We start from the raw sequence: 18,742 nt of genomic DNA on the forward strand, positions 1-18,742 counted from the left end.
GTAAATTCCATTAAAAACAATGGTATTGAGAAGGTGCCATTTGGCTAAATTCAGCCTCGATTTGCAACTGTGAGGCAGCTTAGCTTGACTCTGTGCAGGTGAATTTTTTAACACTAGCAATTGCACTGATGATGCATTCCTAAGGAGTTATTTTTCAGGGGAGAGGACCATGTTAAAATTTAGCATACTCTGCAGGTTCCTTTCTCGGTGAGACCTCTGACACACCATCTAGTTGGTTTTTTACAGAAGTAATGTAACAAGAAAAAACTTCTTTTGTACAGCAGGAAAAGAAGATGATAGTTTCTTAAGTCAGTGCTTGCTTACTTATTGTTGAGATTTCCCTGACAATAGCCACTGAATTGTCTGATGAATAATGGGCACATCCAAAATGAGCCTAAATAAAGTGCTTGTGTATTTTCCTTAAATTAAATATAAGAAATGTGAACCCTCTTGTAGTTCTTTTTATGTAAGCCAAACAAGAGGCTTCAAGAGAGAAGAACTATGATTTAAGAGGCTGCTTTTATGTTGTAAGTTAAATCATCAGGCAGACTAATTCAATTCCTTTCTGTTTACTGTAAGACTATTTCTCTTCCTGGACAAGCCATAAAACTAAAGTGACTAAAATATAAGGAGGCAAGCAGACATTTCCAATTCTTAAGAGTCAGAAACAAGTGCTCTGACTGAAGAGCAGTGCTGCCAGCAAGTCACAAATTTATGAGCAATTCAACTGCTTCTCTGAATTCCCTGCAGTTAAAACTTTTTTTACAGTTGGACCTCAAAACGTTCCTATAATTAAACAGCCATAAGATCTTCTCTCCAAAGATTAACATTATTTTTGGAATGCAGAGTATATTTGGACGAAATAATGGTTAGAAGTATTCATAAAGATTTTATGTATGCATATTAGCATTATAGGTATCATTACATCGCTATCCATCCCCCCACTTGAAGCAAGGGGAAAGGAAGAAGACATGAGAGTCACGTAAACTCTCCGCTTTTACCAAAACTCATGGCACGGCTTTAGTGTTTTATCTTACTGATTGAACATTTCACATAGCCGTTACTAGAGAGAATACTTTGCAGGTTTTACTAAATTATTTTTATGTTTAATGGTATGCAAATTAAAATATTACAGTACCTTAATTGTAATTTCAAGCTGGAACTAGATATATAAAAATCCTTAAAAGCATGCTTTAGAAAAGGGACATCTTAGCACCAGCTACACTCATTACTTCTATCACCAACTGTCATAGTTAGTCAAGAAAACTGGTTGAGCAAGGAGTTCTTCTCACTATCTCATTAAGTCTTTACTTTTGGCCTTGGGTCAGTTAATAACCGTATTAACTTAAGACACAACCCTCAAGCAAATCAGAAAGGCTGATGGCATTTAACATCATTGCATGTCTGGGCAGACATACAGAGTACCACCCCCATAGTCTCCTGCAGCACTGTGGCAACGTTTGCCGAGAGCATCTCAGCAGTTATTGATCTTGCCTGGAATCAGGAAGATTATTTGTTCTTCCCTCTAGAATATAAATGGAAATAAAAGCAACTCTGGAGAGAAAAGACTGAGCACAGACTGAACGATGTTTGCAAGAGATACCCTACAAGCAGCAAATGCTGATGAGAAGGTTTGAGTTATTCACTGGTTTTGCATGATAAAAGGAAAAAGATTGAAATTGTCTGTATACTATGAATAGTGTTTTTAAGAACAAGTTGGGGAAATAGCATCTTTTAAGAAATGGCATTGTGAGCTGCTGACTTTGTTCTGCAGCTGTTGGTTTGAAGAAAACAAGAGAGTTTTCAAAGAAAAATGGAAGGGAATGAATTTCACAGCATATCCTTTTCACGTGACGACCCTGAGGATCTACTGGACTGTAAAATTATCTAGTCAGGCTGGCAAAAATTAAGGACAACTTGCTCCCCGAGGGACAACATGACTTTAAAGCACTAACTGGACTGAACCAGCTTCCAAAACCAACTAGTGTGGTTATTTTGCCTAGCCTACAAAAGCAGATGACTGCCTAAAGGCTGAAGAAAAGAAACAAACCAGACACATCTAGTTCTTCCGATGAACTAGTTACAGAGCCTTTTTGGTAGTTCAATGCATCTGAATCTTAAGAAATAATGGACCTGGCCCTTGATGCCAGAGGGAAGATTGCTTTCTGTTAATTGAAGGTTGACTCCAGTAACACTCCTGCTGGAATGAGCTTCCTTGTTTGCTTTAGCATTTTGTCAGTGTACATTGACTTGGGTTTTTTGGATGTTAAAATAAGCTTTTGAGCCTTCATGTAGCTGAATGATGAGAGCCCTCTCATACTGTACTGTCTTAATTAACTACTACTTGAAGGAGTTATCAAGGTGAGGTGGGTTCACTCAACACCTTTGATTGGTTACGTTAAGAACGTCAGAGCTGAACACATCAAACAAAATCCAAGTTCTTCAGAATATCTTACCACCTCCTAACCTCTCATATCTTATGCTTTACTAGAAAATTAAATAGCAAGATAGCTGACCAGCTAACACCTGTGGGAATACAAAAATATAGTATTTGTTGACAAAAGACTTGTAATGTAAACAGTGAGCTAAGAAATTGAATCTGCTATTTAAATACATCCTAAACTAATTTTTATTGAAGAAAGCAAGTAAGATTTATGTGAAACATGGGCACTACATACTATTCCTCTTTTTCATCTTTGAAATCTTCATGGAAGTGATTTTGTTCATTCTCTTATCAGTCTCTGGCTTAAGAAAAGTTTGCATTTTGCCCAGTTCTGTGCACTTCGGCGTACGCAAAGTGAGCCCTTATATTCATTGATTTGAGGAAAACTAAGATTTGTCTTTCAAACGCTTCACGACAGTTCTGTTTAGGGGCAATCACCTGCCAAAAACCCAAATCCCCCTTGGCATCCTTTGTGCTGGAAGTGGCAAAGGATTTTTCATGTGAACATGTTTTCCAAATTCCTACTCGATCATTTGCTCATAGGGTGCAAATGCAGTCTGCATATGGCAGAGGGAAGCTTTTGGCACAGGAGAGACAGGAACTGTGCTCGTTTATCAACCACAACATTTATCAACATTATTCAACTGTGGCATTTTAACAAATGACAAACAAATAGCATGTGGATTCCTGCAATTTCCAAAAGACCTGGTAAGAAGCTTCCTCCTCATCCTTCCTTTCAATTCTTTCAGAATTCTGTTGTTTGAAAAGCATGATCAATAGATCCTGCCAAAAAAAATACACAGGACAATTAGCACTCTCCATAAATTGATCCCAAGAGTTCATGCTACTAACTTAAAGCCAGTGAACCTTGTTTGTATCTGTATCAGGTTTGATCTGTTGGACAAGATGTATTGCTAAATCCAAAGGACACTAAAAGAATATTTGATTCTTCTGCAGCAAAGATGCTATTATCTGTACCTATTGCTGGAGGCATGAAGGGCATTCAAGAACAGCAATGATGTCTGCTTCTGATTTCAGGCATTCAATTTTCTTAATGATTTTCAGTTAGCTTGAAGCAGCAGGACTTGTACGTGGCACAAAGCGGTGTTTTGTAATAAATCTCATCTGATCCTTCAAACAGCAAATTGGATGAGGAGCTTTCCCAATTTTATCATAAACTTCTGTTCACTTGATTTGTGTTTAAAATACTTGGAATTAATTAATGCTTACATGTTCTTTAATAGAAGTAATTTAAAGTTTTGCAAAAAGATACAAAAGTAGAAGGACCCTTTTCTAAAGTCAGATTTGGGAATCTGATGGAGTGCCTTAATAGTTGCCAATAAAATGAAAAACACGGAAATCTTCTACTGGATGGTTTATGCTTTTGTCTTCTCTAAACTCATAAGGAGAGGATGTTATCATCTACTTAACTCCCAACTTAATGAAAAATAACCTCTGGATCAGACTCAGTCTATGGAGACAAAGCACAAAATGAAATCTTACATAAACTAGCTAAATGTTGTGAAAGATTTAGATAAAAAATGAAAAGTTATTCCATGCCCAGGGTAAAATACAGGTACATACTGGTTTTACCTGTACTTTTTGGGAAAAAAAAATATCAGAAGATGATTCAATAACATTTATTACTTATTATCTAATTGAACTTTTATAATACATGCACAGAGATAATATACTTTCCCAAATATTTTATATAGCCTAGAATTAAAGGAGGATGAATTAAAGCTGATCTGTTCCCACCGTCAGCACCAACTCAGATATTTTGATGTTGCTTTCATTTGCAGTAATAAGGCAGATTCTTGGCTGTAAGGATTATTCTTCAGACAGTATATTTGCAACAGTCTCAACACTGCTTGCAAATGGCTACACAGAACCATGTATTTAATCACATGTTGTACATTCTCTATTAAATTAGCAGAACAGGACAATCCCACTAACTCTTCAGGCAATATGTTTTTACTCTCCTTTTATTCTGTGTTATTACTGCAATTGCATTTGATGCTGCAAAATGACAGAACTGAATACTGAGATAAATGAGAGAGACAAACGTCTTGGAGATTGAATTACTTTGCAGATGCATGGTGACTATGGACTGACTGTTAACAGCATATAATTTCTTCTGTATGGTATATTAACCCATATGCAAAGAATTATTCTTCTGGGTCTACCTAGAGCTGCTGCTCAAAAGGAAAGCACCCACACTAGTACTTCTGGTAGACATGCCCTCTCCAACTGTTCTGTAGAACCACAATCAAGTGAGACTGCAGGAGCTGGTTGAGCGCCAAATCCTTAGAACAAACAAACCAGCTCCCTCTCAGCTGCTTGAATTCTACTTAATAATATAGCTCACGAGCTCATGTCAAACACACCAGCTGTTACAATCCCAAACAGATATTACTTAGCTCTCATTATCATCCATTCTCCTTTCTAACACTTTACCAGCTTTACTATCAGACTATAGTAGTCTGGATGTAAGATGGGATTTTTGTTTAATGTAATGAGCAATAAAGCATTTCTGTTCAGTTATTTGTAAAGTCAATGCATGAATGCAAAAACATGTCAAATAAGTTTGCCATGGGACAAACCAATTTTTGTTATTGTTTTGAAAAAACTCACCAAACAAGCTGCAAAATGGAAACCACTAGAAGTGAAGAACATGGTTATATAGAGGTCAGAGTTCTAAACTCATGTTTCTCAGACCAAAATCAGGGCTTCAGCTCCTTGCTTCATAGTACACTTAGTTATGGCAGCTGCAGCAGGCTATCACCATAGCTGCTCTGTCCCCCTGCTGTGGATATTCATGCTGATGACAGACATCTGAAATAGGAACATACCCACTGCTGAACTCCAGCAGACAGCAATTCACTGAATGAATGTAAATTGCCACTATTTTCACTTTCCATTAGTAGAGTAGCCTGAGGGTCTTTATTATGAGCCACAAAAATTGTTGGTGATGGCAGTTGATTACATGCCTGGTGTACAGGTGGCAGAGGCTCCACAAGGCTTCAGGTACCCTAGAGCTGAGTATGAGTTCCCAGCCGCGGTATGTACACACAGTATCAGTAACTCCAAAGCAGAGAGGGAAGATGATGTGATTTAATCCCAGCTGGCCACTGAGCCCCACACAACCACTTGCTCACTCCCCGCTCCCGGTGGGATGGGGAGAGAACCAGAAGGGTAAAAGGGGGAAAAAAAAAAAAACCCAAAACAACAAAACCCAAAACCACCCCTGTGAGTTAAGAACAGTTTAATAATTTAATAATAATCATCATCATCAAGAATATACAAAGCAAGTGATGCATGACGCAATTGCTCACCACCCTCTGACCAATGCCCAGCCAGTCCCTGAGCAGCAGCCCCCTGGCCAGCTTTCCCCTAGTTTATATACTGAGCATGACATCACACGGTGTGGGATAGCCCTTTGGCTAGTTTGGGTCAGCTGTCCTGGCTGTGCCCCCTCCCAGCTTCTTGTGCACCTCCTCACTGGCAGAAGATGGGAAGCTGAAAAGTCCTTGACTTAGCATAACCACTACTTAGCAACAACTACAACATCAGTACGTTATCAACATTATTCTCCTCCTAAACCCAAAGTACAGCACTATATCAGCTACTAGGAAGAAAATTAACGCTATCCCAGCCAAAACCAGAACAGATCAGATGGAAAACCAAGAAAAAGTTTGAATTAAGTGCAAGACTGGAAATCAGCATCTCTATTACCATTCTTTGAAATTTCCGTAGCATTATCTGTGGGGCTAGCTTGAGAGGCAGAGTTGCACTGAGCAGCTGAGCAAGTAGCATTGGTAGAAAGGGGACAGAAGTATTAGGAATGAGGAAGCTTTTGGAGTATAGGGAATCTGCTTAACAGAGATGGATATCATCAACAGCGACAGTATAATTGCACTGCAGGAACTTAAGAGACAGAAAGAGAAGACTGAAGGGCAGTCTGCTTGGAACAGCAAAAGAACAGTCTACATGAAAGAAAATCTTAGGAGTCAAGGTTATCTTCAGAATGTGAATCCACAGGGATTCTGTAGTACATTTTGATGCAGCTAGCACAGAAAGAGGACAGCGTTAGATCTATTAAAGGTGGTGAAGAGACTGAAATACTGACGGACTGTAATTGTGGGAAACAGAGGAGACTTTAAATCCTTCTCTGCCCCTAAGTAGGCTGTTAAGTGCTACATCAGAGCAGATATAAGCCATGCTTTTATATACTGTAATGACAGCTTCTTGAAGAAACTCAGAGCCTATAAGAGAAAAGGTAGCTCTTGGCTTAGTTTGACATATCACTGTCTAACAGTGGCCACATGCTCCAATTCAATACATTGTTATAAACAAAAGGTTCACTTTGGTAATGTTTAAGTTTGGAAAGAGGATCAAGACGACCAGCTGAAATGAACTTAGAAAGGAACAGCCAAATGGGTAAAATGCTCGGGGATGACTTGGAGGATAAAAGATGAGGTTCAGAGTCACAAGATTCTCAAATCAAAAGTCTCAAGTGACTTCTATTTTCTTCTGGTGTGACACTGAAGATAGTAATTAAAAGCAAAAGTATATTAAGTCCGATTAAGGAATACAGAAACTGATATCTGACAAGTTAAATGAAAAACTATTAAGTCAGACTAAAACTGATTTTTGAAGAACAAGTTTTAAAGTTAAAGATAAAAAGAGAAGCTTGAGGCCTCCTAGAGAGCCAGGAGGAACAATTAAGAGATGTCTGTGTAAAAGAGCACAGTTCATGAAACAAAGCCACTGCAGAAACACTAAATTCCCCCCAAATAGTCTAGTCTAGTCTAGGCAGGTTCTCATGCAAGGAAATTCAAAAAAGGACAAGCCTAATGCACTGCCCCAATACGGAGGCTGCACTAGATGACCTCTTGAGGTCCCTTCCAAGCTGAATGAGTCCACGATTCTATGTAATATGGAAGTTAAAACAATCATAAATTGACAAAAGTGAAACAAATAGTCAAGACCATTTCAGAGCTCTAAAGGAACTAAAACATGACACCACTGAAGTACTGATGCATCACTTAAAGTGACAGCAGATGGATGGTAGGTGGCAAACAGGATCCAAATGTGAAAACAGGGCTGCAGAAAACTACAGGCAATTGCAGTCTTCTAGTTGCTAACAAATAGGGAATTCTACTGCCAGGCTGTGAAGATGCTTAAGGAGTTATGTGGCATTCACACAGAAGCAATCAAGCTGATACAGTATGCCTGGCGTTTCAAACAGCATTAGAAATCAAGCTTCCAAGACATAAAAGGAGAAGTCCTCTTGTTAATTAGTGTCAAGTTAAGTGAAAGGAAGTGTGAGATAAAACATGCGGTCAATTCTCACACTTGGTGAGATAACATCCCCAAGGCATCTACACTGGAACTTCAATTCCTGATTTGCATAAATAGGCAAATACCTTTGTATAGGTGACACACTTCATCCTCCTACTATTCAAGATTGCTAAATGATGAATATTTTTTATATATACGGCTTTTAAATATTCTCTGTGAAGGGAGACCTCTACAAGAGGGGGAGACAGATGAAAACATCTACAGCTAAATTCTGGAGAATGTCTTAGCACTATATGAAGTCACCAATGTTTTGCGGTCAGCCTGGCAAAGGCAGTTCTAGATCAATAGCATCTGCATCATTATTTCATGCCTGCTCCTCATTAATAAGACAGCACTACCATCACTGATGGATGGTTGTTTTAAGTGGGCAATGATAGGTCTGAAGTCAGATAGGAGGCCAAGATCGTTAAGTGAGGTTGAATAGTGGCACTGTAACTCCTATTCTAAATGCAGAGATAAACTAATTACGTGATAAGTCATCACTGTTTTTTCTTCTTTTTTTTTTTCTTTTACTTCTAATTAACAGTTGGTAGAGAGTAATAGATGAAACTCAGAAAGTCCAACATTTATCATCATGAAGAACAGTTTGTTGGGTTTTTTTTATTCCTTCGTCCTGATCAGGATAAATTTGTATTCCTTCAAACAGGATATACTGCCAGAGCTAAAACCAAATCAAAACAAAACCAAACCCAAACCCAAAAACCTGTCATATTTCTGCTTCATGCCATGGAGAGAAATGGCAATATAAACATCATTATCAGCTTTATTTTGTTTTCCACCAGTGAAGATAACTATCTTTAGTCCTAGAAAAGATAAGGTTATATTATGCAGGAATAACAGCTGCTGAATCCAAAATATTTTAACTCAGGGGAAAAAAAATACTCATCCCATTCAAAAAATGGAAAAGCTTCAAAGGCATCTGGGAACTTACCAGTTGGATCTGAAACTCACATTCTCCTTATTCACTTCAGAGTATTTTGGATTTACTTTTTTTGCATTTCAATCAAACAGCAATTATTAAAAGCTCCTTCTATTTCTGCCTATGCAATATATTCCCTGACTGTTGAACCATCCTTCAGCTAAAACAGTCCCCTCATTACACAGCTTTAGCAATAGCTGTTAAGAACCAGCTATCAGCAAACCAGAAGGGCCAGTCAGATCAGTCTTTAGGCTTGTGTATTCTCTATAAGCAGTGCCATATCCCAATTTTGGCTGGGATAGAGTTAATTTTCTTCACTATAGCTGGTATAGTGTGTTTTGGGTTTGGTATGACAATAGTGCTGATGGCGCATAGATGTTTTAGTTGCTGTTAAGTATCGGCTAAGTGTCCCTAAGCGGTGTCTATACCAAGGACTCTTTCAGCTCCCCAAGCTCTGCCAGATGCACAAGAAGCAGGGAGGGGGCACAGCCGGGACAGCTGGCCCCAACTGACCAAAGGGACATCCCACACCATGTGACATCATGCTCAGCATATAAAGCTGGGGGAGGAAGAAGGTAGAGGGGGACGTTTGGAGTGATGGTGTTTGTCTTCCCAAGTAACCATTATGCGTGATGGAGCCCAGCTTTCCTGGAGATGGCTGAACACCTGCCTGCCCATGGGAAGGAGTGAATGAATTCCTTGTTTTGTTTTGCTTGCGCACACAGCTTTTGCTTTTCCTTATTATTATTATTTCCTTATTATTATTACTATTACTGTTTTGCTTACCTGTTGAACTGTCTGTATCTCAACTCACAAGTTTCCTCACTTTTACCCTTCTGATTCTCTCCCCCATCCCACCGGGCAGGTGTGAGCAAGCGGCTGTGTGGGGCTGAGTTGCTGGCTGGGACTGAACCAGGACACCGTGACTTGCAGTATCAGTGTCATTCCCAACAGTGAAGATTACAGGGCTCAGAAATAATGTTTGTCATCTCCATGAATTCCAAGAAAGCTGCCATTAGCGGACACAGTGTTGGCCTCCTCCAAAAGTTAAATTATCTCCTTATATGACTACATTTAGAAATGTGCGTTAAGAAAGAGGGGAAAAAATATCTGGGTCTGCAGAACAGGGAATTTTATTGCATGCAATACTGCTGACTCTTGGTATACCAGTCTGACGTAAAATTCTGGTAAGTACCACAAAGCATTTGTAAAACAAATCTCTCCCTTACTAGACATCTTATTTACTGGTACAAAACCCCAAAAATGTCACATACCAAGTTGCTTAGAAGAGGAATCACATCTCTACTAATGAATTCAGGTTTAATTTAAACAAAACAATCAAGAAAGCTTGCAAATGAATCTGTCCTGTTCCTGTGGTTTAAACTTACCATAGTACAGGCTCATCCAGATGCTTCCATACAAATAAACAAACAAAACATCAATACTAGCACTGCCTTAAACGAGCCAGGTTTATTTTTAATAATCCCTTATAGCCACTGATTCATGGAAAAATACCAGGGAAGCATTCACATGTAATATTACTATGAGGGACTTCAAAGGAAAAAAAAAAAAAAATAATCAGTCCTTAAAAAGTAACTTACCTTGAAATCAAATTTTCTGGTATTTGTAGCTGTTTTACAAATCAAGTTTGATATTTGACTAGAATTCTTTCTAGCTTGGGTTTAAATAGCAATCATAAAATAAGTGACTTAAAGCGTATGACACTGTTCTAGCACTTTTAGGCATTTCATATTAATTCTAGTAAGGCAGAAATTCCAGGAAGTTTAATATAATGCATCTCAAAGCTCTATTTGCAAGTAAGCACCACACACAGTTATCAAAAGGCAAAGTATTAAATTTCTTCATTTTAAAAATTATTCACATCAATGCCTTTATCTAAATGAACTATTATGTGAGCAGGATGTTTTAGGAATTACTCAGTATGATAGAATATTCTTTAATCATGATTATTTAGACTTACAAATGATTATGGAACATACAATATGTTGCAGCTTTGGATCATTACCCATGGAAATGTAATTCAGAAGTACAAACAATAATTATTTCCATCACTCCTTTTACTGAAACATAGCTTCCTTTAGTTAGGATATTGATAAGTGTGTACAGCAAATATAAGATTTTTTTAAACAGTTAATCTGATAAAGAATAAAATGAGCTTTTAACTGAGAAAGTTTAATCTTCCAAACAGCCTGCATATAGGTTGTTCCACCTCCTTAAGAATGCCCACTAATATAACAGACTAAATGATGATTAAAGATACATTTTTCTATGGTGGCTGCAAGCCTCTGGGTACCTCAGTCTTTTCCATGCCTGTCAGCAGCACCAATGAAGGACAGACAACACTGGAACGCACCCTGCTCCTCCCATAGGCAACAGCTGGCTATTGCTTCAGCGTCTTCGATTTAGGAGACAATCAGGATGTTTCCCCAGGTCTGATAAAGGCAGAGCATCCTGAGTTGCACTCTCTAAGCCACCAGGACAACTGTTAGTTTAGGAACACCACTCTGTCTTGGACAGTAGATGTCTATCAAAGAGCATGAAAACCAGTGGCAAGCATGGACAGTGACTTTCCCAGCCTGCAAGAGCTCAGAACCCTCCGCAATCACACACACATCATCTTTGTGTTTAGGGGCCCACTTTACTTTCATTAATGAGTCCATTCAGTTTTTAGAATGGACATTAGCATCCAGCATCACCAATATTCCACTACAAAGAGTTCCACCTAATTATATGCTGTGTGAAACAGTTTCTTTTGTTTGAAATATTTCCTCATTTCGTTTGTGCAAGAGATTTTTTATTGAACACCAGTGTTGCTATCAATCTAGTCCAAAAGGTGGTGGTAAAACTGCATATCTAAAGGTGAAGGAATGGTTGAGAAGCAATGTATTATTTAGGAGAAACTATACGCACTGATTGAAAGTGAGCCTGCACATTAACAGACACAAGATACAAACCATCAACATATATATGAAATCAACGGTGCTCATGACAAATGGTGCAGGCATTTCTTGGCAGACAACTGCCACTTGATGTAAAGGCTCATGTGCAGTCCTCTACCAGCTTGTTGACTGCCAAGAAGCATCCTCTGCTTCTGTCAGAACCAGGTTAATTAAAATGTAGCAACAGGTTAAAAGTTAATTTTTGATTGCGAGAAGTAGATCTGCAGTGAAAGATACAACTATCTAATCGCAAAAGGAAGCGCTTTCAGTTCTATTCATTCTTAGATATACTTATTTCTGGTTGCTGAGTTACTGTAGGAGGGCAAGTCCTTCAAGAGTTGGAGATGAAACATTAAGTAAAACAATATTTAATAAAGATAAAGAAGCCAGCTGCCAAGTACCTCTGGATTCTTTTCATTACTGTTAAGTGTGAATTTGAAATGGGTCTAAGTGCATTTTTTTTTCCCCAGAAAATTATAAGACAGTTAAAATACAAAAAACTGTATATTTTTAAACATTCATGCCTTTTCAATGCCACCTACACTCAGGACAGGACCATGGGAAATAAATAGGTAAGTCTACCTAAGACATAAAGTGTCAGAGAAACATTGTCTCTCCTTATAACTGCTTTGTCAGGTACATGACCCAATCATACCTGCTAAGACAGCTTTAACATAATGATCAATTTTAACAAAAACCAACATGCACACCATAGAATTTACATTAAAGTGACATGTTCAAAACATAGCTTTATCCAGTATTTGGGAAATTTACATATGAAAGAGAACTATACACCTTTAGGGTGTTGTAGAGCTTCCACCAGTAATTGCTTTGGATTTAAAGAACTCCAATGATAAATTCACCCTATGGTTAAAGAGTATTAACTTGTGTTAATTCTACAATAAAATACTACTATAATCCAGAGACAGGAACAAGAATTTAAATTAGTAAGGTTAAAGACTTTCCAAGTGCCAAGCTAAAAATTTAAAATATAACAGTACCTGTGACTTAGTATAGCCTTCTCTAAATAGATTATGGAAATAATTGCATTAATCAAAGCTCTTAGATGAAACTGCTTCTTCATCCTCTCCAGAAACCATGCCAGGCAACAGAGCTTAATGGGATATTAACGCTTTGAAGACATTTGCATGTATGGGTTCACGGTTATTGTTTTGTTCCTAACATGTCTTTTCCATGTGAGTTGAAGCTTCAGTTTCAGGAAGGCCAACAGAAGTACAGTTTAGAGGAGTTAAAGAATACGCTCCAAACCAATTTGTGAAGCAGGTACCTGATGCACCAAGTCTACCACTACCACGGCACAGGAACTCCGTAATTACACACTCCAGCATGAAGCCCAATAAGAAGGTACTGGGTATGGTATCAACTTAGGAAAAAACCAATTCATTTAACACTAAGACTTACACAAAGCAACAGTAGTAGAAGCAAGAAAATCCACTGCACAGGTCTCTGCTGTACAAGCCATTTTCAAAGTCCTAAACAAGTTTAATTCTGATAAAAATTATTAAATTAAAAGTTAACTACTTATCTAGATGTTATTTCAGATAGACTATGTGGAAGTATCTTACCTCTTCTCCTGAAAGATAGTAAGCTGAAAGTAATCCACCAACAAAACGAATGTTCACTTCAAATACCGAAATTTCAGCATTCTGTTGAAATAAACAAACATAGTTTTATTCCCTGATAATTCTCTGTTCTTTTTTTTGTTTTGGGTTGTTTGGTGTTTTGTGTGTTTGTTTGTTTTTTTTTTAAGTATATACGTACACATGCAGGTATTAAGCTATAAAAGCTGTAAATGGCAAAACACAGAAAATGCAGGGAAAGCCAACATAAGTGAACTTCAGGCATTATAAAGTATCTCCTCCTCCTCACGTCAACAAAATATCCTCTCCATTATCTTCGTTCTGTTTAACTTTTCATCTCTTCCACCTGGACATTCTCTAAATCCACATCTCTTAAGTACCTCCCTGCAGATTATTTTGTGCTCACACACAAAACGTGCTCTCAGATCCTCTGTCCTGCACTGCCTCACCTCACACCACCGTTTCTCAGACACCTTTTAAGAAGCTCTTCATCAGAATACCTCAAGTTTAAATGCAGGTTATTGTAAATTAGGAGGTAACATTGGAATGAGTCAATTAGATGTTCATGATAAAAATGTAATCACAGTATGTATTCACTAGGACGCAGATGAACTTTCACTATTACACTGACAGCCCTTCCCAAGCTGGCCTGGTCTTTACCAGTGATAGAGAGTAGGTTTGTTGTACTGAGCAGTACAGATACAGCCATTACCTATTTCAAAACTCAAAGAACATTCTTGTCTGCCTTTTTAAAATCAAACCTAACCGAAGAATTTGAGTCTCATAATCACTACCTTCTCTTGCTCTTTACCAAGTCAATTCCAATTTTACCCAAACAGACAACACCCAGTCCACTCAAGAGGCATTCAGTCGAAAAGCTGATCTTCTGAAGCTTCTTAATTTTCACTTTTTAATGTAATACTATTTTTTATATTTCTGTATTCCTGTAGAAAAATGGTACCCAGCAGTCAATCTTCTAAACTTTCAGGCATGTAAATAAGGAGTTTGACTTTTGTAACTCCTGAGTTGCTCTTGCTTCTATTGAGTCATTTTCTAGTTGTTGACATACACTATAGCTACATTCCGTATAAATCAATGCATGATGGACCTGCGTGACTTTCTTCCAAAGGGCTTGCAGGCTTTTCTCACTCAGCTAGTTTTTGTACTTTTCCAGTTTAAATATTCAGATGTCAGTTTACGTAGGAGGGTAGAAGTTGCTCCCTGCTTTCTATGTATTTTAAACTCTAGTAAACTGCCTTTGCAGAAGAAAACATCACGAGGTTACTTATTAGAAATATTATTTCATGCTTTTCTGTTTGCAAAGCACTCTGATTCAGGAAATGTATCTAGACACACTGTGGAGAGTTGTTCAGTGTTTTATCAGTTGTAAAGGCACAGACTTCAAAAAACACTCACTGATTTTCTACAATGCTTGTCCACTTACCCTCAGGCATTTACCTTTTCTCTAAAATCTATCCCGCACCTCCCCCTGTAAAAATGGAGACTATAATTTCATCCACAGAATTGCTCTAATTAATATATAATTAATATATACTACATATGTGTGCCTGGGTAGTTCTTTATACACATGAGCACAATTCAAAGGGGCAAAGTAAAGCCATCGCACACATTTGCCTACTGAAAACTCAGACTTGGCATCACGTGTTAAGACTGCAAACTGAAAAAGTTATCTTGCTGTCTTGCACTGCTCAGAACATAACATTTTTCCAAGTTTATTTTAAGTGTACTAAAATTCTGCAGTTCCTCTTCACTCACTGCTCTTCCAATACTGGCAATACTGGTCTCCTCTTATTCTTTCTGAAAGAAACTACAAAAAGAAGAAGGAAAAAAAAAAAAGACAGGCTTAATTTCTCTTTCCAAAATTAATCTGATATTTCTGCTTTCAAGTGTTCAGTCATCGTCTCACTGAATCCAGCAAGGAGGAGAATGAACTAACTGGAAACAGGTATTCACTTCAACTTTAGTGCCATTTCTGTGCATTTCTTTTTAATTTCTTTTTATTATATCATGATATACGGTAAACCTGGGGACATGGATGTAAGAACATTTAAATCCTCCAGAAGCATGAACTAACTAGACTACACAGCCATTCAGCTGCTAAGCAGACTACCTAAGTGAGAACTCTACATTAAATAAAGTCTACCTTCACTAAATCCAATGCATAAAAGAGCTTGTAGAGAACTAATCTGACTTATGAAAGGCTAATCTAAGAAATTATGATTAAAGGAGTGATAGGGGCAGCTTCTCTTCCCTAGAACTTGAGCTAGCTGAAACTCCTACAATAGTATTTTACTTGAGAAGCTTCTTCAGAAGTTCAGGTTCATTCTCTTTCAAATCCTGAGCCTCAGCACATGCCAGGAACTTTTCTTTGATGTGGGAAAGCTGAAGCTGAAAAGAGGTAGATATTAGACAAGGAAATGAGTTAATCAGATATCCCAGACACTTGTGTTTCCTGTAAGGATTGAATTAAATAACTTTTTGATTTTTAATTGCTTGAAGTAAATTGAGTGACATATAGGCCGAATATTTTGTCTCCAGAACCTTACATTTTGCCCTTCTGGATTTAATATGGCCACTTAACTCTCAAACCATTGCTATCTTAGAAGGAATGCAAAGGCCCTTTAACAAAAGCTCAATATGTATGCACTGACATCTGCTTCTGGAATTCAGTTATAGACAAAAAGAAGATTTCGAAGTAATGTGAATAAAGATTTTACTGTCGAACCACAAAGGTTAATTGCACTGTAATCCTGAATGTTTGCTGAAGTGGTGATCTTTCAGGACATTTGTTGAAGCCAACCATTGTTTTAATGTCATCAGGTTTCCCATACTTCACCTGCATACATCTCTGAACCTTTGTTCAAAATCCTTGTCTCTTACTAAAATCTTTAGAGAAGCCACTTAAGAAGATGCAATTAATGAAATGGATAGACATTTCATTAATGGTAGATGTATGTTTAATACATAGTTATTCTTAAACTCATTATACCAGGCTAGTAGCTTTCTCAGAAAGCGTAGGAATTATAGCAATTTGCAAAAGAGTTAAAGACATTTTATAATTTCATGTCAAAGAAACATTCACCTCTACGTGGAAACTTAGTGTGAAGAAGCAGTCTGTCAAGAAAAGTGAACTTGCCCTAAAAGTAGCAGGTTTCTGCCACACCAACTTTACCCTTCTTTCTGGTTTGATTTTTTAAATTTTTTGTGTTACACATTTAAAATGCTACACCCTGATCATTAGCCTCTCTTCATATTTTTAATCATCATACCCACACAGTTTGCACAAATAAGCCTGTATATTTCTACTCAGCAGTCAAATCCTAAGTAAGCAATATTACTTTTCATTTTTCATTCAGATCCAGCTGTACACAAATGCCTTATGATCCACTTAACTGTCAGAATATATACGAAAAACCTTTATCTGCACTTCCCAAAGTTTCTACTTCACCAAATGAAGAGGCCAGAATTATTTTACTTTACTTTTTATTTCAAGTTTAGCCTCTTTCAAACCATCATTGCATCATTACATAGCAGGTCTGAGAAGTGGTTAAATTAATTCCATTATATCTAATGGAACTTCTGTAAGAAGTGACTGGACATACTTACCGTAAAATGAGTACGATGTTCCTTTTGTAAAATCCCAAGTATATAAGATGACCCTGACCAACCAGAGAGATATAATCTCTAATTTTACAGTCTTTTCATTAGTATCCCAATTAGACTGCATGGCCATGTGCTGTGTACAACGGTATCTGAAACACCTTTGTCAGTACATGTCTGTGCTAAACTCTTATTGTTCCTGTACAATATCATCTTGCTCTGGCTGCTAACTTTGGAGGCCTCTCTTTTATAAAGGATTCTGAAAGTATATAGATGCTTGGGAAAGTGATATGTATATTGGGAACAATGTATTTTTGTTTTACTTCCCGGGCTTTAAGTTAATTGAAGTATATGAGTAATTTGGTCTTTCATCTTACATTCGATTAATAATTTATCCTTCAGTATTTGATCTTCTGATAAGTGAATCATAAATGGGATAGTCCCAGCACTATATGAAATCCAGAGGAATTCTGACTATTGCTCACTGTACTTAGAGAAATAGAAAACCAAAAGCAATATATGTATCAATTACATTGTGTAAGAGCAAAATCACAACTACTTTATGGAATTTCATCTTGTTTCCTTGATTAGCTTCTAAAGACAAAACTATTTTGACAAAGGGATGTAACATCCTTTACATTGGTGGCTGGACACATAACATCAAAGTGAACCTATTCACATGTGGTGGAGACTGCTTTTTCTCAAACTTGGGCTATGTAAATAAGCAAGTCTCCACAACCAAAGGATGAAACAGCTGAGAGTTACCACATTTTGTCTCAACAAGGAAAAATGCTAAAATAAGGGTTTTTAAGCAAGAGAAGAACCATAGCTCAGAAGCACTCAAGAAGCTGCAGAACATGACAGGTTTAACTAGTAAATCTATTAAACCAACTCCTTTTAAAGAAAGGGAGGCTGACTATACCTTATGAAGACCCATCTTCAAAAAACAACAAATATTACCAAACAGGGGGAAAAAAATTGCCAAGAATTACATCAGCTAGTTTGTGTCACTCTGCATTTGTATTTTATTTGCAAACGTATGACAGGGCCAATCTGATCTCTGCTGCACCTCAACACTTCACTTCCCTCACCCTTCTGTAAACCAGAGGATTAAGTCTACAACTGGTAAACTGCTGAAGCTGCAACCAGCTGTGGTTGAATTTAATGTTGAAAAGCACTGTTCAGACAACAAAACTACTGTCAGCTGGGCTCTCTGAAGCCCTTCCTCTATTGGACTCCTCCAGCTTCCCAAAAATGAGTACTCCCATCCTTCTGGTCATTTCCTTAACACACCTCTTTCTTGAAAGTCTTCCTCTCCACAAATTTGTAGACCAAGGCCAAAACAATTTCCACCTATGTTTTCTATGGGAAGTCACCCTCACTTATAAACACAACATTTGAAATACAACCCAACTTTATTTATCTAGTATCAGCTTGCACCTGGCACTCATCAGCACTGGTACTTGCTCTGCCATTCATAATTCAATTGGACAAAATACTGTGTGATTTTTATGTGCATGAATGTATTCGCAATAATCAAGTCACCTTAATTTATATTTGATGAAAAGCTTACTCTCTTAGTTTTTATAAAGATCCAAAAAAGGCCACAAATCCTACCAAATAATTTGTCTTCTTTATTGCACACATTTGTTACAAAACTTTCTGTCCTTTGGTTCTCCTGTTCTTGTCCCATCAAGAGTGTAATAAAACTTCAGTCACCTCATCTGCGTTTCTAGCTATTGCCTCTATGTACATTTCTAGCTATTGCTTCTATGTACAAGGGATACAATTACTCCCCCCACGCCCACATACTATACTGTACCATTACAAACAG

The 18,742-nt window shown here is 37.6% G+C and overlaps 1 protein-coding gene across 1 annotated transcript in view; it reads right to left on the reverse strand.

The window, feature by feature from the left end:
• MAN1A1 (mannosidase alpha class 1A member 1) overlaps positions 1-18,742 on the reverse strand; it is a 155,456-nt gene that overhangs the window by 79,940 nt on the left and 56,774 nt on the right. Inside the window, exon 4 of the mRNA XM_075087529.1 lies at positions 13,273-13,353. Coding sequence (XP_074943630.1) covers positions 13,273-13,353 — 81 coding nt within the window. The remainder of the gene's footprint in view (positions 1-13,272; positions 13,354-18,742) is intronic.

Source organism: Phalacrocorax aristotelis, chromosome 3, assembly GCF_949628215.1.
Source record: "Phalacrocorax aristotelis chromosome 3, bGulAri2.1, whole genome shotgun sequence".
Classification (NCBI taxonomy): Eukaryota; Metazoa; Chordata; class Aves; order Suliformes; family Phalacrocoracidae; genus Phalacrocorax; species Phalacrocorax aristotelis.